The 18,332-nt window shown below is 43.7% G+C and overlaps 1 protein-coding gene across 1 annotated transcript in view; it reads left to right on the top strand.

Annotated features, from left to right (window-relative positions):
* The window catches only part of LOC141133437 (complement C3-like), a 363,837-nt gene extending 346,014 nt beyond the window's left edge, over nucleotides 1-17,823 (top strand). Inside the window, exons 37-40 of the mRNA XM_073622825.1 lie at nucleotides 11,162-11,248; nucleotides 12,783-12,866; nucleotides 15,318-15,456; nucleotides 17,598-17,823. Of these exons, the coding sequence (XP_073478926.1) occupies nucleotides 11,162-11,248; nucleotides 12,783-12,866; nucleotides 15,318-15,456; nucleotides 17,598-17,739 (452 nt within the window). The 3' untranslated portion in view covers nucleotides 17,740-17,823. The remainder of the gene's footprint in view (nucleotides 1-11,161; nucleotides 11,249-12,782; nucleotides 12,867-15,317; nucleotides 15,457-17,597) is intronic.
* The last annotated feature ends 509 nt before the right edge of the window (nucleotides 17,824-18,332 follow it).

Raw genomic sequence — 18,332 nt, 5'->3', positions numbered from 1 at the left:
CACGTACAAGTCCATGTGTTTCTTGGGACTGATCCCTTAAAGACTGCTGCTGATGCTGAGTGCCAGGCTCCACCTCCATACTGACACAAACCTCCTCCTCCTGGTCCCCTTCCTGTGTGATCGGCGGGCACGCAGGAACACTGTCTGGATAAAGAGGGCCTTGAGAGCTAAGGAAGTCCTCCTCTTCCTGCCTCTGTTCTGCCTCAAGTGCCCTGTCCATTATTCCATGCAGTGTGTGCTCCAACAGGTGGACAAGGGGGACAGTGTCACTGATGCATGCACTGTCACTGCTCACCATCCTCGTGGCCTCCTCAAATGGTGACAGGACAGTGCATGCATCCCTGATCATGGCCCACTGGCGTGGGGAAAAAAAAACAAGCTCCCCTGACCCTGTTCTGGTGCCATAGTCGCACAGGTACTCCTTGATGGCCCTCTGCTGCGCTGCAGCATGGGCAACGTTGAGTTCCACCTGGTGGGCATGTCACAGATTAGGCAGTTCTTGGGCAGGTTAAACTCCTTTTTGGAGGTCCGCCAGCCGAGCACTGGCATTATATGACCGGCAGAAATGCACACAGACTTTCCTGGCCTGCCTCAGGACATCCTGTAAGCCCGGGTACCTGCCCAAGAACTGCTGCACCACCAAGTTAAGGACGTGAGCCAAACAGGGCACATGGGTCATTTGTCCCTGTCGGAGGGCAGAGAGGAGGTTGGTGCCATTGTCGCAAACCACGATTCCTGCCTTAAGTTGGCGTGGCGTCAACCACCTCTGAACCTGCCCCTGCAGAGCTGACAGAACCTCTGCCCCAGTGTGGCTCCTGTCCCCCAAGCACTCCAGGTCAAGCACGGCATGGCATCTTTTGGCCTGCGTACTTGCGTAGCCCCTTGAACGCCTACGGACCACCGCTGGTTCCGAGGACAAAGCACAGGAAGAGGCCATGGAGGAAGTAGAGGAGGAGGAGGTGGAGGAGAGAGGTGTGTCACAATCATTAGTAGTGGCATTTTGGAGGCGTGGTGGCAGAACAACCTCCAACACTACTGCACCTTGTCCTGAATCCTTCCCAGCTGCCAGCAGAGTCACCCAATGCGCAGTGAAACTTAGGTAACGTCCCTGTTCATGCCTGCTGGACCATGAGTCTGCGGTAATATGCACCTTACCGCTGACCGCCCTGTCCAGCGAGGCATGGACATTGCCTTCCACATGCCGGTAAAGAGCCGGAGTCGCCTTCCGTGAAAAAAAGTGGCGTTTGGGTACCTGCAACTGAGGAACCGCACATTCCACAAACTCACGGAAGAGGGCAGAGTCTACCAACTGAAAAGGCAGCAGTTGAAGTGCTAGCAATTTTGCCAAGCTAGCATTCAACCGCTGGGCATGTGGATGGCTGGGAGCAAACTTCTTTCGGCGGTGCAGCAGATGGGGCAGGGAAATTTGCCTGGTACAATCTGACGTCGGTGTACCGAAAGCAGATTGCCCACAAGTACTTGGCTGTGACACACCTAATTCTATACCTTCATTCCTCTCAGTGCAGGTCTCAAAGAGGACTGAAGGTATAGTGGGGTTGGAGATCTCAGCTGATGAGGAGCAAGGAGAGGTCCTCTTTGTTCTTTGGTGTGGGTCTTTTAGATACGCTTGCCAACGAACTGCATGGCAGGTCAACATATGTCTGGTCAAGCATGTGGTGCCCAAGCAGGAGATGTTTTGGCCACGCGAGATACGCTTGAGACATATGTTGCAAATAGCAGCGGTGCGATCTGATGCACTCGTCTCAAAAAAGGCCCACACCAAAGAACTTTTTGAATAACGCGCAGAGACAGCAGCGCCCTGCACATGCGGAGCTTTGGGGTGTGATGCAGTCAGTGTGCTGCCCTTAGGCTCGCCCCTGGAGGGCATCCTGCCTCATTGGTGATGTGCCTCCTCCTCCTTCTCTCTCCTATCAGGCACCCACGTTGAGTCAGTGACCTCATCATCCCCTCCCTCCTCATCACTGGAGCAAACCTGGCAGTATAAAGAGATCCACTATAAACAAACTGCTACTCCAAGGAAAACATTTTACCCCAATTATAAATGAATGAAAAATGTAGCACAGTGTAAATGCTGTTAGAAAAATAAAAATAAGTGCTAGGAATGGTCACCAAAATGTGCAGACTACCCAAAGTAAAAAAGAATATAATACATAAAAGATATGTAAAAAATGGAACTCCAAACAATGAGTGATCGGTCAAGTGTGTGTAGAAAGTGGTTGTCAGAGTCCACTGAGAATGAATGATGTTTATGCAATAAAAAGTGCGATAAAAAATATAAGTGAGTTATACCTAAGAGTGGGGGCAAACACACTGTTGCCCACTATAAATAAGTGTGTATACTGGTGTAGCCAAATATTAAAAAATTATATTGTTTGGAAAAAATGTGTTGAAAAAAAATGAAAAAACACAAAACAAAAATAAAAAACAAAAAAACAAAAAAAACAAAAAACATAGGAAAAAAACAAAGTCCAGGTAACCACAAAATTGTTAACAAAAAGCAACACAAAAACAACAAGTGCCGTGAATATTAGTTCTGTCGTTCAGTAAAACAGTTCTAGTGCAACAGGCTAGTGCATCTTCAGAGGTTACAGGTAAGTCCGTCCCAATAGTTGTATACTGTCCAGGGTGGAGTCCCCTCTAGTGCCCCCACTCACCAGAGTGCCCAACCCCTGCAGGGGTAATGAGCATGTAGATCCAAATCTGATGATCCAATCGGTCGGTGTCCCCCTCACCACCTTTTATCACTTGTGTCACCAGATCGTTCTCAGAGGACATCCATCCGGAACAGTTATCATGTGCAGGGAGAAGAGAAGAGCCTCATAGTGTAATTCCGCTCTGTCTGCGGCTTCTCACGTGGAGTCAGCCGGCAGAGTGCCATTTGTTTCTATTTGTTTTAATCTTCGGATTTTATTTATTCCTGTTGTGAGCTTAAGTTTAATAAATTTACTTTCGGAATTACACTATGAGGCTCTTCTCTTCTCCCTGCACATGATAACTGTTCCGGATGGATGTCCTCTGAGAACGATCTGGTGACACAAGTGATAAAAGGTGGTGAGGGGGACACCGACCGATTGGATCATCAGATTTGGATCTACATGCTCATTACCCCTGCAGGGGTTGGGCACTCTGGTGAGTGGGGGCACTAGAGGGGACTCCACCCTGGACAGTATACAACTATTGGGACGGACTTACCTGTAACCTCTGAAGATGCACTAGCCTGTTGCACTAGAACTGTTTTACTGAACGACAGAACTAATATTCACGGCACTTGTTGTTTTTGTGTTGCTTTTTGTTAACAATTTTGTGGTTACCTGGACTTTGTTTTTTTTCTATGTTTTTTTGTTTTTTTTGTTTTTTTGTTTTTTATTTTTGTTTTGTGTTTTTTCATTTTTTTTCAACACATTTTTTCCAAACAATATAATTTTTTAATATTTGGCTACACCAGTATACACACTTATTTATAGTGGGCAACAGTGTGTTTGCCCCCACTCTTAGGTATAACTCACTTATATTTTTTATCGCACTTTTTATTGCATAAACATCATTCATTCTCAGTGGACTCTGACAACCACTTTCTACACACACTTGACCGATCACTCATTGTTTGGAGTTCCATTTTTTACATATCTTTTATGTATTATATTCTTTTTTACTTTGGGTAGTCTGCACATTTTGGTGACCATTCCTAGCACTTATTTTTATTTTTCTAACAGCATTTACACTGTGCTACATTTTTCATTCATTTATAATTGGGGTAAAATGTTTTCCTTGGAGTAGCAGTTTGTTTATAGTGGATCTCTTTATCTCATACTAGTGAACAGCGCCAATCCCCTAATTCAGATTTTATAATTACTGGATCGCACCTTTGGGGCTTTCTTTATCTGGGGGGCTGCAGTTCAGTCACAAGCCCGTCCTAAGCGCAGAACACCACCATATACGAAACCTGGCAGTATGCTGCAGCAGGGGGACCATGACTGCCAGATTGCTGTCCTTCTTGGACACCCCCTCTGTCCGTGTTCACGTTACTGCCTTCATCTAGCTCAGTATCATCATCAGAGCCTTCCAAACGCTGGGCATCCTCCTGGAGCATGTACCCAACACTGTGGTCAAACAGTTCGAGGGACTCCTCAGGAGGACATGGTGGGGCTAGGGAAGGAGTCACTGATGCCATTGAGCCGAGGGAAGAGGCCGCGTTGGCAGCTGCTTTGCCAGACAAAGTACCCTGAGCATGGGTGAGAGAGGATGAGGAGGATGAGGACGGCTTGGTTATCCACTCGACCAAGTCTTCCGCATGTTGCAGCTCAACACAGCCAGCTGACGAAAAAAAGGCCAAGTGTGTCCCACGGCCATGTGCTGATGAGGATGCAACGTCTCCACGACCAGCACTGTTGCCTCTAGACACAGAGCCTGCTTGCCCTCTTTTATTGGCTTGTGACTGTCTGCCTCTCCTTGTTGGCCTTCCAGACATACTAATGGCCTGTAGCTGCACTAAGCTGGGATATATATATATATATATATATATATATATATATATATATATATATATATATACTGATACTGCAGCTAGCAAAATCAACTGCCTGCCTGTAGTATGAGAACACCACCAACCTTCTACAGGTAGCTTTAGCTGAACACTGTGCAGAGTTCGCAAAAAAACTAACTTGTAGCTTATTTAGCTGCCTGCGGTAGTGATAGGATTAGGAAAACACCACCAACCTTCTACAGGTAGCTTTAGCTGAACACTGTGCAGAGCTCGCAAAAAACTAACTTGTAGCTTATTTAGCTGCCTGCGGTAGGGATAGAATCAGGAAAACACCACCAACCTTTTACAGGTAGCTTTAAGTGAACACTGTGCAGAGCTCGCAAAACAATAACGTGTAGCTTATTTAGCTGCCTGTGGTAGTTATGGGATCAGGAAAACACCACCAACCTTCTACAGGTAGCTTTAGAAGAACACTGTGCAGAGCTCGCACTACACTAACTTGTAGTTTTAGCTGAACACTGTGCAGAGCTCGCAAAAAACGAACTTGTAGCTTATTTAGCTGCCTGCGTTAGTGATAGGATCAGTAAAACACCACCAACCTTCTACAGGTAGCTTTAGGTGAACACTGTGCAGAGCTCACAAAAAACTAACTTGTAGCTTATTTAGCTGCCTGCGGTAGTGATAGGATCAGGAAAACACCACCAACCTTCTACAGGTAGCTTTAGGTGAACACTGTGCTGAGCTTCTAAAAAACTAACTTGTAGCTTATTTAGCTGCCTGCGGTAGTGATAGGATCAGGAATACACCACCAACTTTCTACAGGTAGCTTTAGCTGAACACTGTGCAGAGCTCGCAAAAAACTAACTTGTAGTTTTAGCTGAACACTGTGAGGAGTACGCACTACACTAACTTGTAGCTTTAGCTGAACACTGTTCAGAGGATGCACTACACTAACTTGTAGCTTTAGCTGAACACTGTGCAGAGCTTGCAAAAAACTAACTTGTAGTTTTAGCTGAACACTGTGAGGAGTACGCACTACACTAACTTGTAGCTTTAGCTGAACACTGTTCAGAGGATGCACTACACTAACTTGTAGCTTTAGCTGAACACTGTGCAGAGGTCACACTACACTAACTTGTAGTTTTAGCTGAACATTGTTCAGAGGACCCACTACACTAACTTGTAGCTTTAGCTGAACACTGTGCAGAGGTCGCACTACACTAACTTATAGTTTTAGCTGAACACTGTGAGGAGGACGCACTACACCAACTTGTAGCTTTAGCTGAACACTGTGAGGAGGACGCACTACCCTAACTTGTAGCTTTAGCTGAACACTGTGCAGAGGTCGCACTACACTAACTTGTAGTTTTAGCTGAACACTGTTCAGAGGACCCACTACACTAACTTGTAGCTTTAGCTGAACACTGTGCAGAGGTCGCACTACACTAACTTGTAGTTTTAGCTGAACACTGTGAGGAGGACGCACTACACCAACTTGTAGCTTTAGCTGAACACTGTGAGGAGGACGCACTACCCTAACTTGTAGCTTTAGCTGAACACTGTGCAGAGGTCACACTAAACTAACTTGTAGCTTTAGCTGAACACTGTGAAGAGGACGCACTACCCTAACTTGTAGCTTTAGCTGAACACTGTGCAGAGGTCACACTAAACTAACTTGTAGCTTTAGCTGAACACTGTGAGGAGGATGCACTACACTAACTTGTAGTTTTAGCTGAACACTGTGCAGAGGTCACACTAAACTAACTTGTAGTTTTAACTGAACACTGTGAGGAGGACACACTACACTAACTGTAAATAGTCTAGCTGCCTGACTGTGGTACTAATAGGATCAAAAGAACACCAGCAATTTTCTTCAGGTAGCTGTAAATACTGTAACAAGACAAGCCTGCCTGTCAGTAGGAAGATAACAGGAACGGATCTAGCTAAACTGAATATAGTGTGTATATATATATATATATATATATACAACACCTGGGATGCATATATATACACAATACACTGTAAGTGCAGCTAACTCACTGACTGTCCTGCCTAATCTAGCTAACTCAAATGAAATGACACTGTCTCTCTCTCTCTCTAAGCATGCCAGAACACACTACACAGGGCCGCCGTGCAGGCGGCCTTATATAGTGTGGGGCATGTTCTAAACCCCCTGAGCCATAATTGGCCAAAGCCACCCTGGCTTTTGCCAATTTCAGCTCTCTCTACTGACGGCGCTGTGATTGGCCAAGCATGTGGGTCATAGTGCATGCTTGGCCAATCATCAGCCAGCAATGCACTGCGATGTCGCAGTGAATTATGGGCCGTCACGCGCCACACGAATTTGGCACGAACGGACCATATCGTTCGCAATTCGGTCGAACGGGCGAACAGACGATGTTCGAGTCTAACATGGGTTCGACTCGAACTCGAAGCTCATCCCTAGTCCACAGCACTGTTGTCAGTGAGTGCAATACTAACCCCCCATTATTGTTATCCGTGAATGCAATAGAAAACCCCCATTAATGGTGTCAGTGGATGCAATAATAACCTCCAGCATTGATGTCAGTGAGTCTGATCATTTCAATTGTAGCATTTAGAAGCTATTGCTTATATTAATTTTATTAGGGGCTGTAACGGAACGTCCCATACTCCACTTGAGTGCTTCCGTCAGCACACAGCTTCCTCCAGGCTGGACCTTCAGACATCAGATATAACAGCCCATATATTGTAAGAACCATGCGAGACTAGCTCAGTTACAAAACTGCAACATGGAAATGTTTATTGAAACACAGGTACACAGAGATATTCAAACTTCTCATCAGTAGACTGTGCAATCAGCAGGGAGAGCTGTCCCCCCCCTCTCCTCTCACAGCTAATCTACATGCACATCCCATAATACCCAAGGCAGACAGCCACAATAGAACAATGGAATACAGCCACACCCCAAACGACCCAGCAAAGAGTCCCCAAAAGAATGAGACAATATATGTACAGTGAGTCCAATTAGTACAGATCAGACTGGGGTTCTCAGTTAGACATATGAGGTGCATGGGGAGCTGAAACAATGGTTTCCCAACCTCCCCAAGGGATTCTGGGTTTCACAGGCCCCCCGTTAAAAGTGACTTCCGTCACATCTCTCCGCTTTTGGCAGCAGACTATCACATTAGGAGACCCCAGTAAACTTCCCTCCTACATAAAAGTCTAAATAAATCACCCTCTCTGGCTGAGAGTTTAACCCTTTCTACTATTTGTACTTGCACCAGACCTGTATTACCACCATGGTGGTTGTTAAAATGCCTCGCTGCATTAGTGGATTTTTCTCTTCTAATGTCGCTTAGGTGTTCACGAAAGCGATTGCGTAGTCTGTGAGTGGTGCGTCCCACATATTGGATATTGCATGATTTGCAAGTAATGACATAGACGACATACGTGGTATTACAATTGAAAAAATGTTTTAAATGAAAGATCCTGCCATTACTGCTGGACATCACCTCCTGACCTCCAGAAATATGCAGACAGCAAGGACAATCCCTGGTCCCACACCTAAAGTTGCCTTTAAAGTGTAACCATGTGGTTGATTGTTTAGGCTTGGAACGAAAAAATCTAGGAGAAAGAGAGGGACCTAGGCACCGTGCCTTAATAGGTATAAAGTTTGTCCCCCACTTAGAATTTTCACCAAAGACTCGTCCTCAAACAAGAGGGGCAAATACTTATTAACCACTTCTATAATCTGATAGAATTCCTGGCTAAATGGTGTAACTACAGTGGGTTTGTCATTATGTCTATTTTGGGGCCGTTTTTGTTTAGAGAGAAGATCTTCCCTGTTCTTATTTTTAGCGATGCTCAATGCACGCTCTAGCATCCAAACGGGGTAACCCCGTTGTCTAAACCTATTGTAAAATTCTCCTGCCTCCTTCTCAAAATCTGTGTCCTCATTGCATATGTGATCTAGACAGATAAATTGTCCCACCGGGATCCCCTTAATGGTGTGTGTGGGATGATTAGACTGTGCCATAAGAAGGCTGTTGCCAGACAGGGGTTTCCTATAGAGGCGTGTAAAAACACGATCCCCAGTGGAAACCAATAGCACGTCCAAGAAACAAATTTTACTTGCTCTCATTGATCCTGTGAATGACAATTTGTTAGTATTTCAATTCAAATAGGTCAAAAGGATTGCAAATCCCCAATTTGTTTGTCACAAACAATAAATCATCTATGTACACGAATATGTGGTCTGAAAGGGTTACTATCTCCATAGATGTGGGACTGCTCACTTCATCATGCTGTTGGGGATCTGGGCCGACTGCCCAGCATCCCTGGAGTATACAGGTGGACACTGCATCTTTTGTTAGTTGAGGGCAGAGGCCAGCAGCACTCTGCTCTGTTGCCAGCTCTTCTGCTGGGTTGTTGGCATCATTCTGGGGTGCCGTCTCTTGCTGGGAAGGGGAGCCGGTGCTTCATCCCCCTTACCCTCATCTAGCTGCTGGGACGACATGTCTCTGGTACTGTCTCCCAGGTGCACTGATCTTTGCTGGGGAGGAAGGATCGCTTCCTCCACCCTGGCCAACTGTTTGGAAGGGAGGATGAACACCTCCTCTCCCTTCTCCCCCTGGATCCTAATCTGCTACTGGGAAGTGACCATCTCCTTCTCACCCTAGGCCTCCGAAACTGCCGCAAGTGTGGGGCAGAGGTCGTGGACCCTCTGTCCGGTTGTCAGCGCTTCAGCTGGAGAAGTTTCTTGTAACTCCAAAGATGCTGCTGTTGGATCTGGGCAGAGCTCAGTGATATTTGGCCCTGATGGCTCTTCTGCTGGAGGCTAACCAGGTTTTCCTTCCTCAGCAGAGGAGTCTATTAAATCCCCAGTCTCTGGAACTGGTGTCTGGGGATAGAGATTCACCATCTTCTGTCCGTAGAACCCAGAAGATGTTATCGGTGGTGGGCAGAGGTTAGCAGAGCTCTGCCCTGCTGTCAGCACTTCAGTTTTGGAGACAGCAATCTCCGGAGTTTCCACTGCCGATTCTCTGGCATGCTGCTGAACATGTTCTAGCAGTTTCCTGTATGCCCCTTCCAGATGCTGCTCCTTCCTTAGCAAATATTCGAGGTCCAGTTTAAGCTCTGAGACCTCTGCAAGACCCAACATAGCCTCTCTGTAATCTTGCAGGTCCTCAAGGTTGGGTTCTCCTTAATCACCAAACACAAAACCATCTGTAAGGCTCTCCCACAGCAATCCAGGGCTGCCAAAGTCCTATCCCTGTCATATCCCCAAAGCATTCTGTTGTCTCCCCTAAATATTTCTTCTCTGCGTGCCATTGCAGAGCCCTATAATGATTGTCCAGCTCTATCTCCTGCTGGATCAGCCTGTCCAACTCAGTCAACGGTAATTCCATCCTCAACACCCACTGGTGACTGGCCCGGTGCTCTGGGGTTGGGAAGCACTTTCTCTGTTGCATACCAGCGACCTGGAGGGCTCCAATCCAGAGCTCCACCTGAATCTGCTGCCTGAGCTCCAGGTATATATCCACAGACAAAGTCCTGGAGTATGCTGAAAGGATGATCCGCAGCAGCCCCAGGAACTCTGATGCCAGATCCATATATCCGCTGGGGTGACCAAAGTCTGCTATCCTGATCTTGGATCCCAGTGGATGTCCCAGACTGCAGGAAGCGTCCCACTGCTTACCACCAATGTAACAGAACATCCCACACTCCGCTTTAGTGCTTCCGTCAGCACACTGCTTCCTCCAGTCTGGACCTTCAGACATCAGATATTACAGCCCATTTACCATAAATTGTAGGAACCAGACGAGACTAGCTCAGTTACAAAACTGCAACATGGAACTGTTTATTGAAACACAGGTACACAGAGATATTCAAACTTCTCATCAGTAGACTGTCCAATCAGCAGGGAGAGCTGTTGGAGGAATCCCCCCCCCGCTCACAGCTAATCTACATACACATCCCATAATATCCAAGGCAGATAGACACAATACAACAATGGAATACAGCCACACCCCAAACAATCCAGCAAAGAGTCCCCAACAGTATGAGACTATATACATATATATATATATATATATATATATATATATATATATATATATATATATGTACAGTGAGTTCAATTAGTACAGATCAGACTGGGGTTCTCGGTCACCCTGTGCCCCTATTAGAGACACAGGGTGACTTAGACATTAGAGGTGCATGGAAAGCTGAAACAAGGGTTTTTCAACCTCCCCAAGGGATTCTGGGTTCCACGGGTCCCCTGCCCAAAGTGACTCTACTAGAGGCCTATGTATGAAAACTATAAAAAAAAAAAAAAAAAAGAATAAGACCCCTTTTACACTGAGGCGTTTTTCAGGTGCTTTCTAAAAAATGCCTCTAAAACAACGGTAAAGCGACGCTATAACTAGCGGCGCTTTACCGCTAATGCGCCCACGCTGTCAATGTGAAAGGGCTCTAAAAGTGGAGTTGCTGCCCTTGGCATGCCCATTTATGTATAACCTGTACTCTGTTCCCATTTTTTTCTCCAATTTTTGGAGAAAAAACTGAACTGTAAAATACTGGAATAAAGACCGGCCCTGATGGACTGGACAGAAGGGGAATTGGACTGTATATCACTTTGTTCTTCTCTTATCCTGACTTTTTTTTTTCTTAAAGGGAATTGCTTGATGTCACAGGATCCTGCAGAAAGCTACAGCGCCTTAGAGCGAAAGGAAAAGGCGTGTGAAACAGGGATAGACTATGGTGAGATATATCACTGTTAGATATCTGACTTATGGTTATCGTCCATCATTTGTCATGGGTAGACTCTTATGCTGGAGATTTAAAGCACAAAAAGGTTACGTGTAAACGGATGTCAGCGGCAAGTTTATAGCTCTTGCTCTCCCATATGTACTCACCTGCAATGGCCACAATGAGGAGGCCCATTGCTATAAAGATATGCAGCTGGAAGAATGGGAATAGCACAAGGTAACTGGGAACACCCAAAATATGAAGAAACCTGGACACTAAACTTTTTACTGCAGACCATAGGTGTGCGCAGGGGTTGTGCCAGGTGTGCCTGGGCACATCCTACTCACTTTGTGCTGTGCCAATTCCCCCTCCCCCTTGTTTGCCCCTGCCCCACAGTGCTGCTGGCTTCCCTCCTCTCCTCTACCCACAGTTGCTGCGGGGGATGTTTCAGGATGGAGAGCGAGGAGAGGGGCTAGTAAATACGTAATTTACCAACCCTTTTCTAAATAAACACAGGGAACACACTTGCTCACTGTGTCCATTCATAACTGAAGCATAGTAAACTGTGTTAACTATGCTTCAGTTTGTGAATGAACAGCAAGCCACTCAGCACAGAGCACTTCCCATTTATTCACTGCCTTGTGCAGCTGAGGCTTCAGAAAAAAACATGTGGTTTGAGCTTTGGGGTGCACACTCTAATGTAGTAGGCTGTGCACTAGAGATGGGCTGAACACCCCTCAGTTCGGTTCGCACCAGAACTGCCGAACATAGCAAAAGTTCAGACCCGAACATCAAAGCCCATTTAAGTCTATCGGACCCGAACGTGAAAAATCAAAAGTGCCCATTTTTAAGGCTTATATGCAAGTTATTGGCCATAAAAAAGGTATAGGAGCCCGGGTATTGCCCTGGGGGACATGTATCAGTGCAAAAAAAACTTAAAAAAAAAATTGTTTTTAAAGGAGTAGTGATTTTAATAATGCTTAAAGTAAAACAATAAAAAAGAAAAATCCCTTTAAATACTGTGCCTGGGGTCCCCTTAGTCTGCCTGTAAAGTAACGCATCTGTACCATATTTAGAACCTACTGCAGCAAAACTGATGTTTCTAAAGAAAAAAGACGACATTTAAATTTCCGGCAACACAATACCATTGCCAGCAATAGAAAAATCAGAAAAAAAAAATGGCATGGGGTTCCTGCCCCCAATCCATACCAGGCCCTTTGGGAACAACCCACCGAGTGCCCTGCAAATTTGGGTGTTCGCCAAACTTTTGCTCGAATCATTCGGCCAACACTACTGTGCACACCTATGGCTTCTTCTGTAAATGAAATATTAGTTTCAATTGCATGGACTCTTTGGATATGTTGACTTTTGGGGCTGCTCACATAGATACAGGCTTCTTAGGATCCAAGGTCAATACCCTTCAAAAATGGTATTGCTAGATTTTCATATGTATTGCAATTATATTGTGCCCACCTAGGTAGTGTTTCACATTGCTGATATACTGTATTTATTTATAGCATAACCAACATTCTCATTCTCTTGACAGTGTACAAAGCAACTCTTCTTGAGACACAGTATGCCAACGACTTTGACCGATACGTAATGCGTATAACCAAAGTCTTTAAGAATGGTAATGTAGCAAATGATCTTTTCCTGTGTGACCATTGTGTGGTTCTTTTAGGGCTCTTAGACCCCTTACAGTCTATTAGATTTTCTGCAGGTTTTTGTCTTAAGATTTACCAAAACCATATAATATTTCAATTTGCATGCAATCAGGCAGAATCTGAAGACAAAAATCTGCAGAAGATCTAATAGTGTGTATGGGGCCTTACAAACAGGCAGTAATGCTTTCCACTCTCTGAAAAACAATCCATGGTGGATTGCTTAATGAGGGTGGTATAGCAGCAGTTGTCAGGCATTCAGAAGGCAATCCTGCTGCCTTCTGAATTTCTGCTGTTTTCTTTATTTTCAATTCCAGGGGGGAAATTTGTAGTAAAAGAAAAATCACACTACAGCTGTGAGCCCATTTTACTAAGTGGGCGAGTTTGACAAGCGGAGCCGCCTGTCAAATTCTGCAGCTCAAATAAAGTCTCTGAGAGAAAAAAAAATTGATTCCCCATCCACACTAAGGCAGGCCATACATGGGTCGAATTTTCGAAATAATTTTCTTTAGAAAATCTTAACTAAGAATTTTCGTTCATATTTCGCACTATTAGTGGCCTGCAGCAACAGCCGATTTTCGTGCGGCCATTTGAGTAATTGGACATGTTTGGAATTTTTTGAAAAACTAACGATTTTCTGATCAATGATGGGAAAATCGTGTGAGAAATGTAATCAAAAAAGAAATGCGCATGTGCAAGAAAAGAAAATTCCCGGAAAGAGAAGAAGATTCCCATCCATAAAAAATCTTTTCTGTAGCAACAGGAGGTGAAATTGAAGGCTTGGTTGGCCGAATTTCGAAATCAATGGTGGAACCATCGGATCACAAATTTTCTGATTTTCAAAAGAAAATTCTTTCAAAATTCGACCATGTATGGCCAGCCTAAGGGGTCTATTTCTATATATAAAAAAAGAATAATAAATAATAATAAAAAATGTTGGACAAATGTCACAAACATTCACCCAACCCTCACAAATTCTGACAATATTTGGATCGATATGTTAATTTCTTATGATCCTCAGCACCAACCAGTGGCCATAACGTAGTATTTCTCTTGAGGTACTTTGATCAGAAACAGACTACATGATGGCCACTAGATGGAGCTGACAATCACAGAGACTCACTTTATTATTATACAGGATTTATATAGCACCAACAGTTTACGCAGCGCTTTACAATGTAAAGGAGACAGTACAGTTACAATACAGCTCAATGCAGAGAGAACAGGAGGGCACTGCTCATGGAGCTTACAATCTAAAGAGAGGGGGAGGTGGTAGGTACAAAAGGCAATAGCTGCAGGGGATGATCTGATGGAGGTGACTCAAGTACAGTTCTTAGGTATAGATGGGGTTGGATTCCTTGAATAAATGAGTTTTCAAGGATCACCTAAAGGTGGATAGAGTGGGAGCTGACCGGACATAGTGGGGCAGGGAGTTCCAGAGGATGGGAAGGTTCTATAAGTCCTGGAGGTGTGTGGGGCAAGGTAACAAGGGAGATAGAGAGCACAATGTCATAGAAGGTACGGAGAGGATAATTTGGCCGATATTTGCAGATGAGGTGGGTGATGCAGCTGGGGGCAAAGTTGTGGATGGCTTTGTACATTGTGGTTAGTTTTTTTTAATCTTATACATTGGTTTAGTGGGCTACTGGGAGTTTATTAAAGTAACTAAGCTAAACGAATTTTTTTTTTCATTTTGTATAGAGTAAGGGAGTTTTATTTTTAACCATTTGTGTCCTGTTGGGGAGATTTCCCATCACTTCCTATCCCATAGCCAAAACAGGAAGTGAGAGGAAATTCCTTCAAAGTGAGGGTATCCCGAGGTGTCTCTAGAAGTAGTACCCCCCATTGGAAGATTTTAGGAAGTTCTTATACTTTCAGTGATTATGGTAAACAGGACAAATTAAAAAGGGAATGCTGCTTCGGTAATGTAAGCCTTATAAAGGTGACTATTTCAGAGCTGGACCTATTCCGCCGTGCCTCCACATTACTGAGAGTTGCTGCACCTGTCAGGGAGATGCTAATACTAAATTGCTTTGGGACTGTTAGGCAAATACTTTGCTACTGAGAAAATGGTACTTTACCCTCGCTGCACTGCAGGACTCAACTTCTAGTGGTCAAGCCGGTGCCCTGGCTGAAGTGTCTCCACACTCAGTCCACAAGGAATATAATTAAATTTAGCTGGCTACTCGGAAATATCTGATGAAACATGAATATTTATTTGCCACATACAATTATAAGACTAACGCATTTCGGCCGTGACGTCCTTCCTCATAGCACCATGTGGCCCCGCCTACATATTGTATATCTACATTTTAGTTTTAGCACCCAAAAAGTAAAATGAAAGATGGCTACAAAAGAGTGTGCTACCGCTTGTTTTTTGATTGGTAACATCTAGCCCTTGTCTTCCCTGGAAATTATAGGAACCGATGAAAATGCTAAGGACCAGAAACGAACCTTCATCAGTCATGTTAAATGTCGGGAGGCCTTGAAGTTTAAGAAAGGACTAGATTACATAATATTTGGCAGTTTCAATGATGTATGGCAAACAGCAGCAAATACGTAAGTTTTGTCAAAGCCTTAGGAATTTAACTACTGGTCTCATAGATTGAAAAACATTTATCCTAAATAAGGGAATTCTAACTTAATTTATTCTCTGCTTTAAGATAAAAAAAAACCTTCTCTGTACAGCTCCCCCCACCCAGTCCCCCCTTAAACTCGCCTGAGCCCGATCTCAATCCAGCGCTGTGCACGAGAGAAGGAGGCTCTCTTATCTCTCTCCCTCCTCATTGGTTCAGACACTGCTGTCAATCACAGCCAATGAAGAGGGAGCAGGACAGGGCTGAGCCGCACTCTGTGAGTTTATGGACCGTGTCTATGAAGGGAGCATGCTCGAGTGCCCTCATAGCAAGAGGCTTGGTGGGCACTCGGCAGAGGGTGGAGGAGCCAGGAGTGCCAGCGGGGGGACCCCAGAAGAGGAGGATCGGAGCTGCTCTGTGCAAAACTTTTACACAGAGCAGGCAAGTATGGTATTTGTTTGTTATTAAAAATATATACATATTATTTCAGGTACTTATATAGCGCTGTCAATTTACACAGCACTTTACATATACATTGTACATGCACATCGATCCCTACCCTCAAGGAGGTCCCTAACTCACATTCATATACTAGGGCCAATTTAGACAGAAGCCAATTAGTCTACCAGCATGTCTTTGGAGTGTGGGAGGAAACCGGAGTATATATATTTATCCTGTATACAATCACTCCAAGCTTTTTAATCCAAGGATACAATTAAGAAAATTGTTACCCTACTGAATATTCAAGAAGAAAATCATTAACAGAATGTAAGCAAAGCCAAAACACAAACAACCATGCCTTACAGCACATAGCTCACATGCTTCAATATTTCTATAAGTTTTAGTAAATTTAGTAAAGTTTAAAGAAAATAAATTCTTTGTTATTTTTTATTTTTACAACTAGAGCCTGGATCTCTTTAATTCACTACATTGTGTAATTTCCCTCATTCCCTGCCACATATGCAACCTAGTCCCCCGTGTGGGTTAATTTTAATTGTTTCAAGGCTTTTGAGAAGGGTGGTGGTGTCATGGGCAGAAATATTTATTACATTTTAATCTCATGGAAATTACCAATCTCTGTGATACAGTAACCACATTGCTTATAGACTACATTTCAGATTGTGGTGATATACAATTTCAAACATAGATAAATAAAGTGTTTTATATCATTCGCCACTGATTTTGTACGTGAACAAACTTTACTAGGCTATATATTATTTATCACAAAGTCAAGTAGAGACCTCTCAGAACCCTGTCCTCAAACCCAGTTTAGCTCCCAGCTCATACATTAATCTTTTTTTTGCCATCTAATGAAGGGAGATCACTCCATTCCATTTCTGTAAGCAACAGCCTTATTTAGCACAGCTGAAAGCTGAATATTAAAAAAAAAAAAAAAGTAGGGTTGCACCGACTTCAGAAGACAGCGGTTGCTAAGGATGCAGCGGCCCCGCTCCTTAACAAGCGATAATTGCCGGCATCCTTTTCTTTACATTTTAGCTGTTAGCAGAGAAATCCCGATGACAACTGAAAGAACCAAGCCGATACTAAGCATTTAAAGGAGTATCAGTACCCAGAACCCAAAACCGATATCTTCTGGGGGCTCGGTTCTTTCAGCTGTCAGCGGGATTTCTCCACTAACAGCTAAAATATAAAGAACATGATGCCGGAAATTATTGGTTGTTAAGTTCCTTCCCCCCTGTATGAACTATGCAAAGTGGTTGGAGGGAAGCTTCAAAATGGCAAAGATGTTTTTATTACAAATTATGTGAGCAGACTGCAATTCCTCTTTAAATTCTGGAAGCTGTGCCCAAAAAAGGCAGGTAGGGTAAAGGATTAGTAATACTTTTGGTCTCTCTGCAGCTGATCTTTTACCCATTACCCCTCTCCTCCCCATAACTGATTTGCTATGCCTCTGGTTCTGCATGAATATATGTAATCTACAGTACATTGTCATACATTGTGGTAAACATAACACAAAGAAGTCAATGGGCTCTTAAGGCTTTTAATGAACAATCAGTAAGTCCATTTGATTTTGATACACTACCTGTAGATATCTTATGAACCTGATTGGCAGAAAGCCTTCACTGATAGACTTTGTTGTTCATTTGTCATCTATTCTCCTAGGTATACCTACATCATCGGGAGCAGATCCTGGGTTGAATGGTGGCCAAACAAAAGGGAGTGTCAGAATGAGGAGTATGAGGAGCTCTGTGATGATTTGTACAACCTTTCTGAAGACATAACCATGTTTGGCTGTGGAAAATGAAGGCTGCCTATATACTTCAATGATGAATACCAGCACAAGTCATACAATATATTTACTGTTTATTTTTCACATTTCACAGTTTCTTTCTTTCTACTTTTTCTACACAAAAATAAAGCATATTTTATGCGTTTGAAGAATAGAAGCAATATCTAATATTCTTGTATCTCAAGGGCGTTTCTGGGTGAATAGCATTGATAATCAGACTGACTTAAAACAAAGTGTGAGTTTATTGTCACACAGTTGGCATCAGAAATACAACGTAAAAAGTAAAGTTCAGTGTAGGTAAAAATATATGGAATAGAATACATAGTTATAAAGCTGTAATAAGCTTATAAAAGCATGTGTGCTTCATGGTTGCTGCCATGCTGTAAACAAAAAGAAGCAGGAAATGACGTTCTTAGGCTTAGACCCCTTTCACACTGGAGGCGTTTTTCAGGCGCTACAGTGCTAAAAATAGCACCTGCATAGCGCCTGAAAAAAGACTCAGGCGTTTGCGTTTGGAAGCGTTTGAAAAATTAAAAAAATTTTTTTTTTCAAAATAGCCAAAAATGAAAAACGCCTGTAAACAAAGCACAGCTAAACACGAGTTACCA

This window comes from Aquarana catesbeiana, linkage group LG03 (assembly GCF_042186555.1).
Source record: "Aquarana catesbeiana isolate 2022-GZ linkage group LG03, ASM4218655v1, whole genome shotgun sequence".
Taxonomy (NCBI): domain Eukaryota; kingdom Metazoa; phylum Chordata; class Amphibia; order Anura; family Ranidae; genus Aquarana; species Aquarana catesbeiana.
Note: the sequence above shows the minus strand (reverse complement) of the source record. Positions and strands in the feature narration are given on the sequence as shown.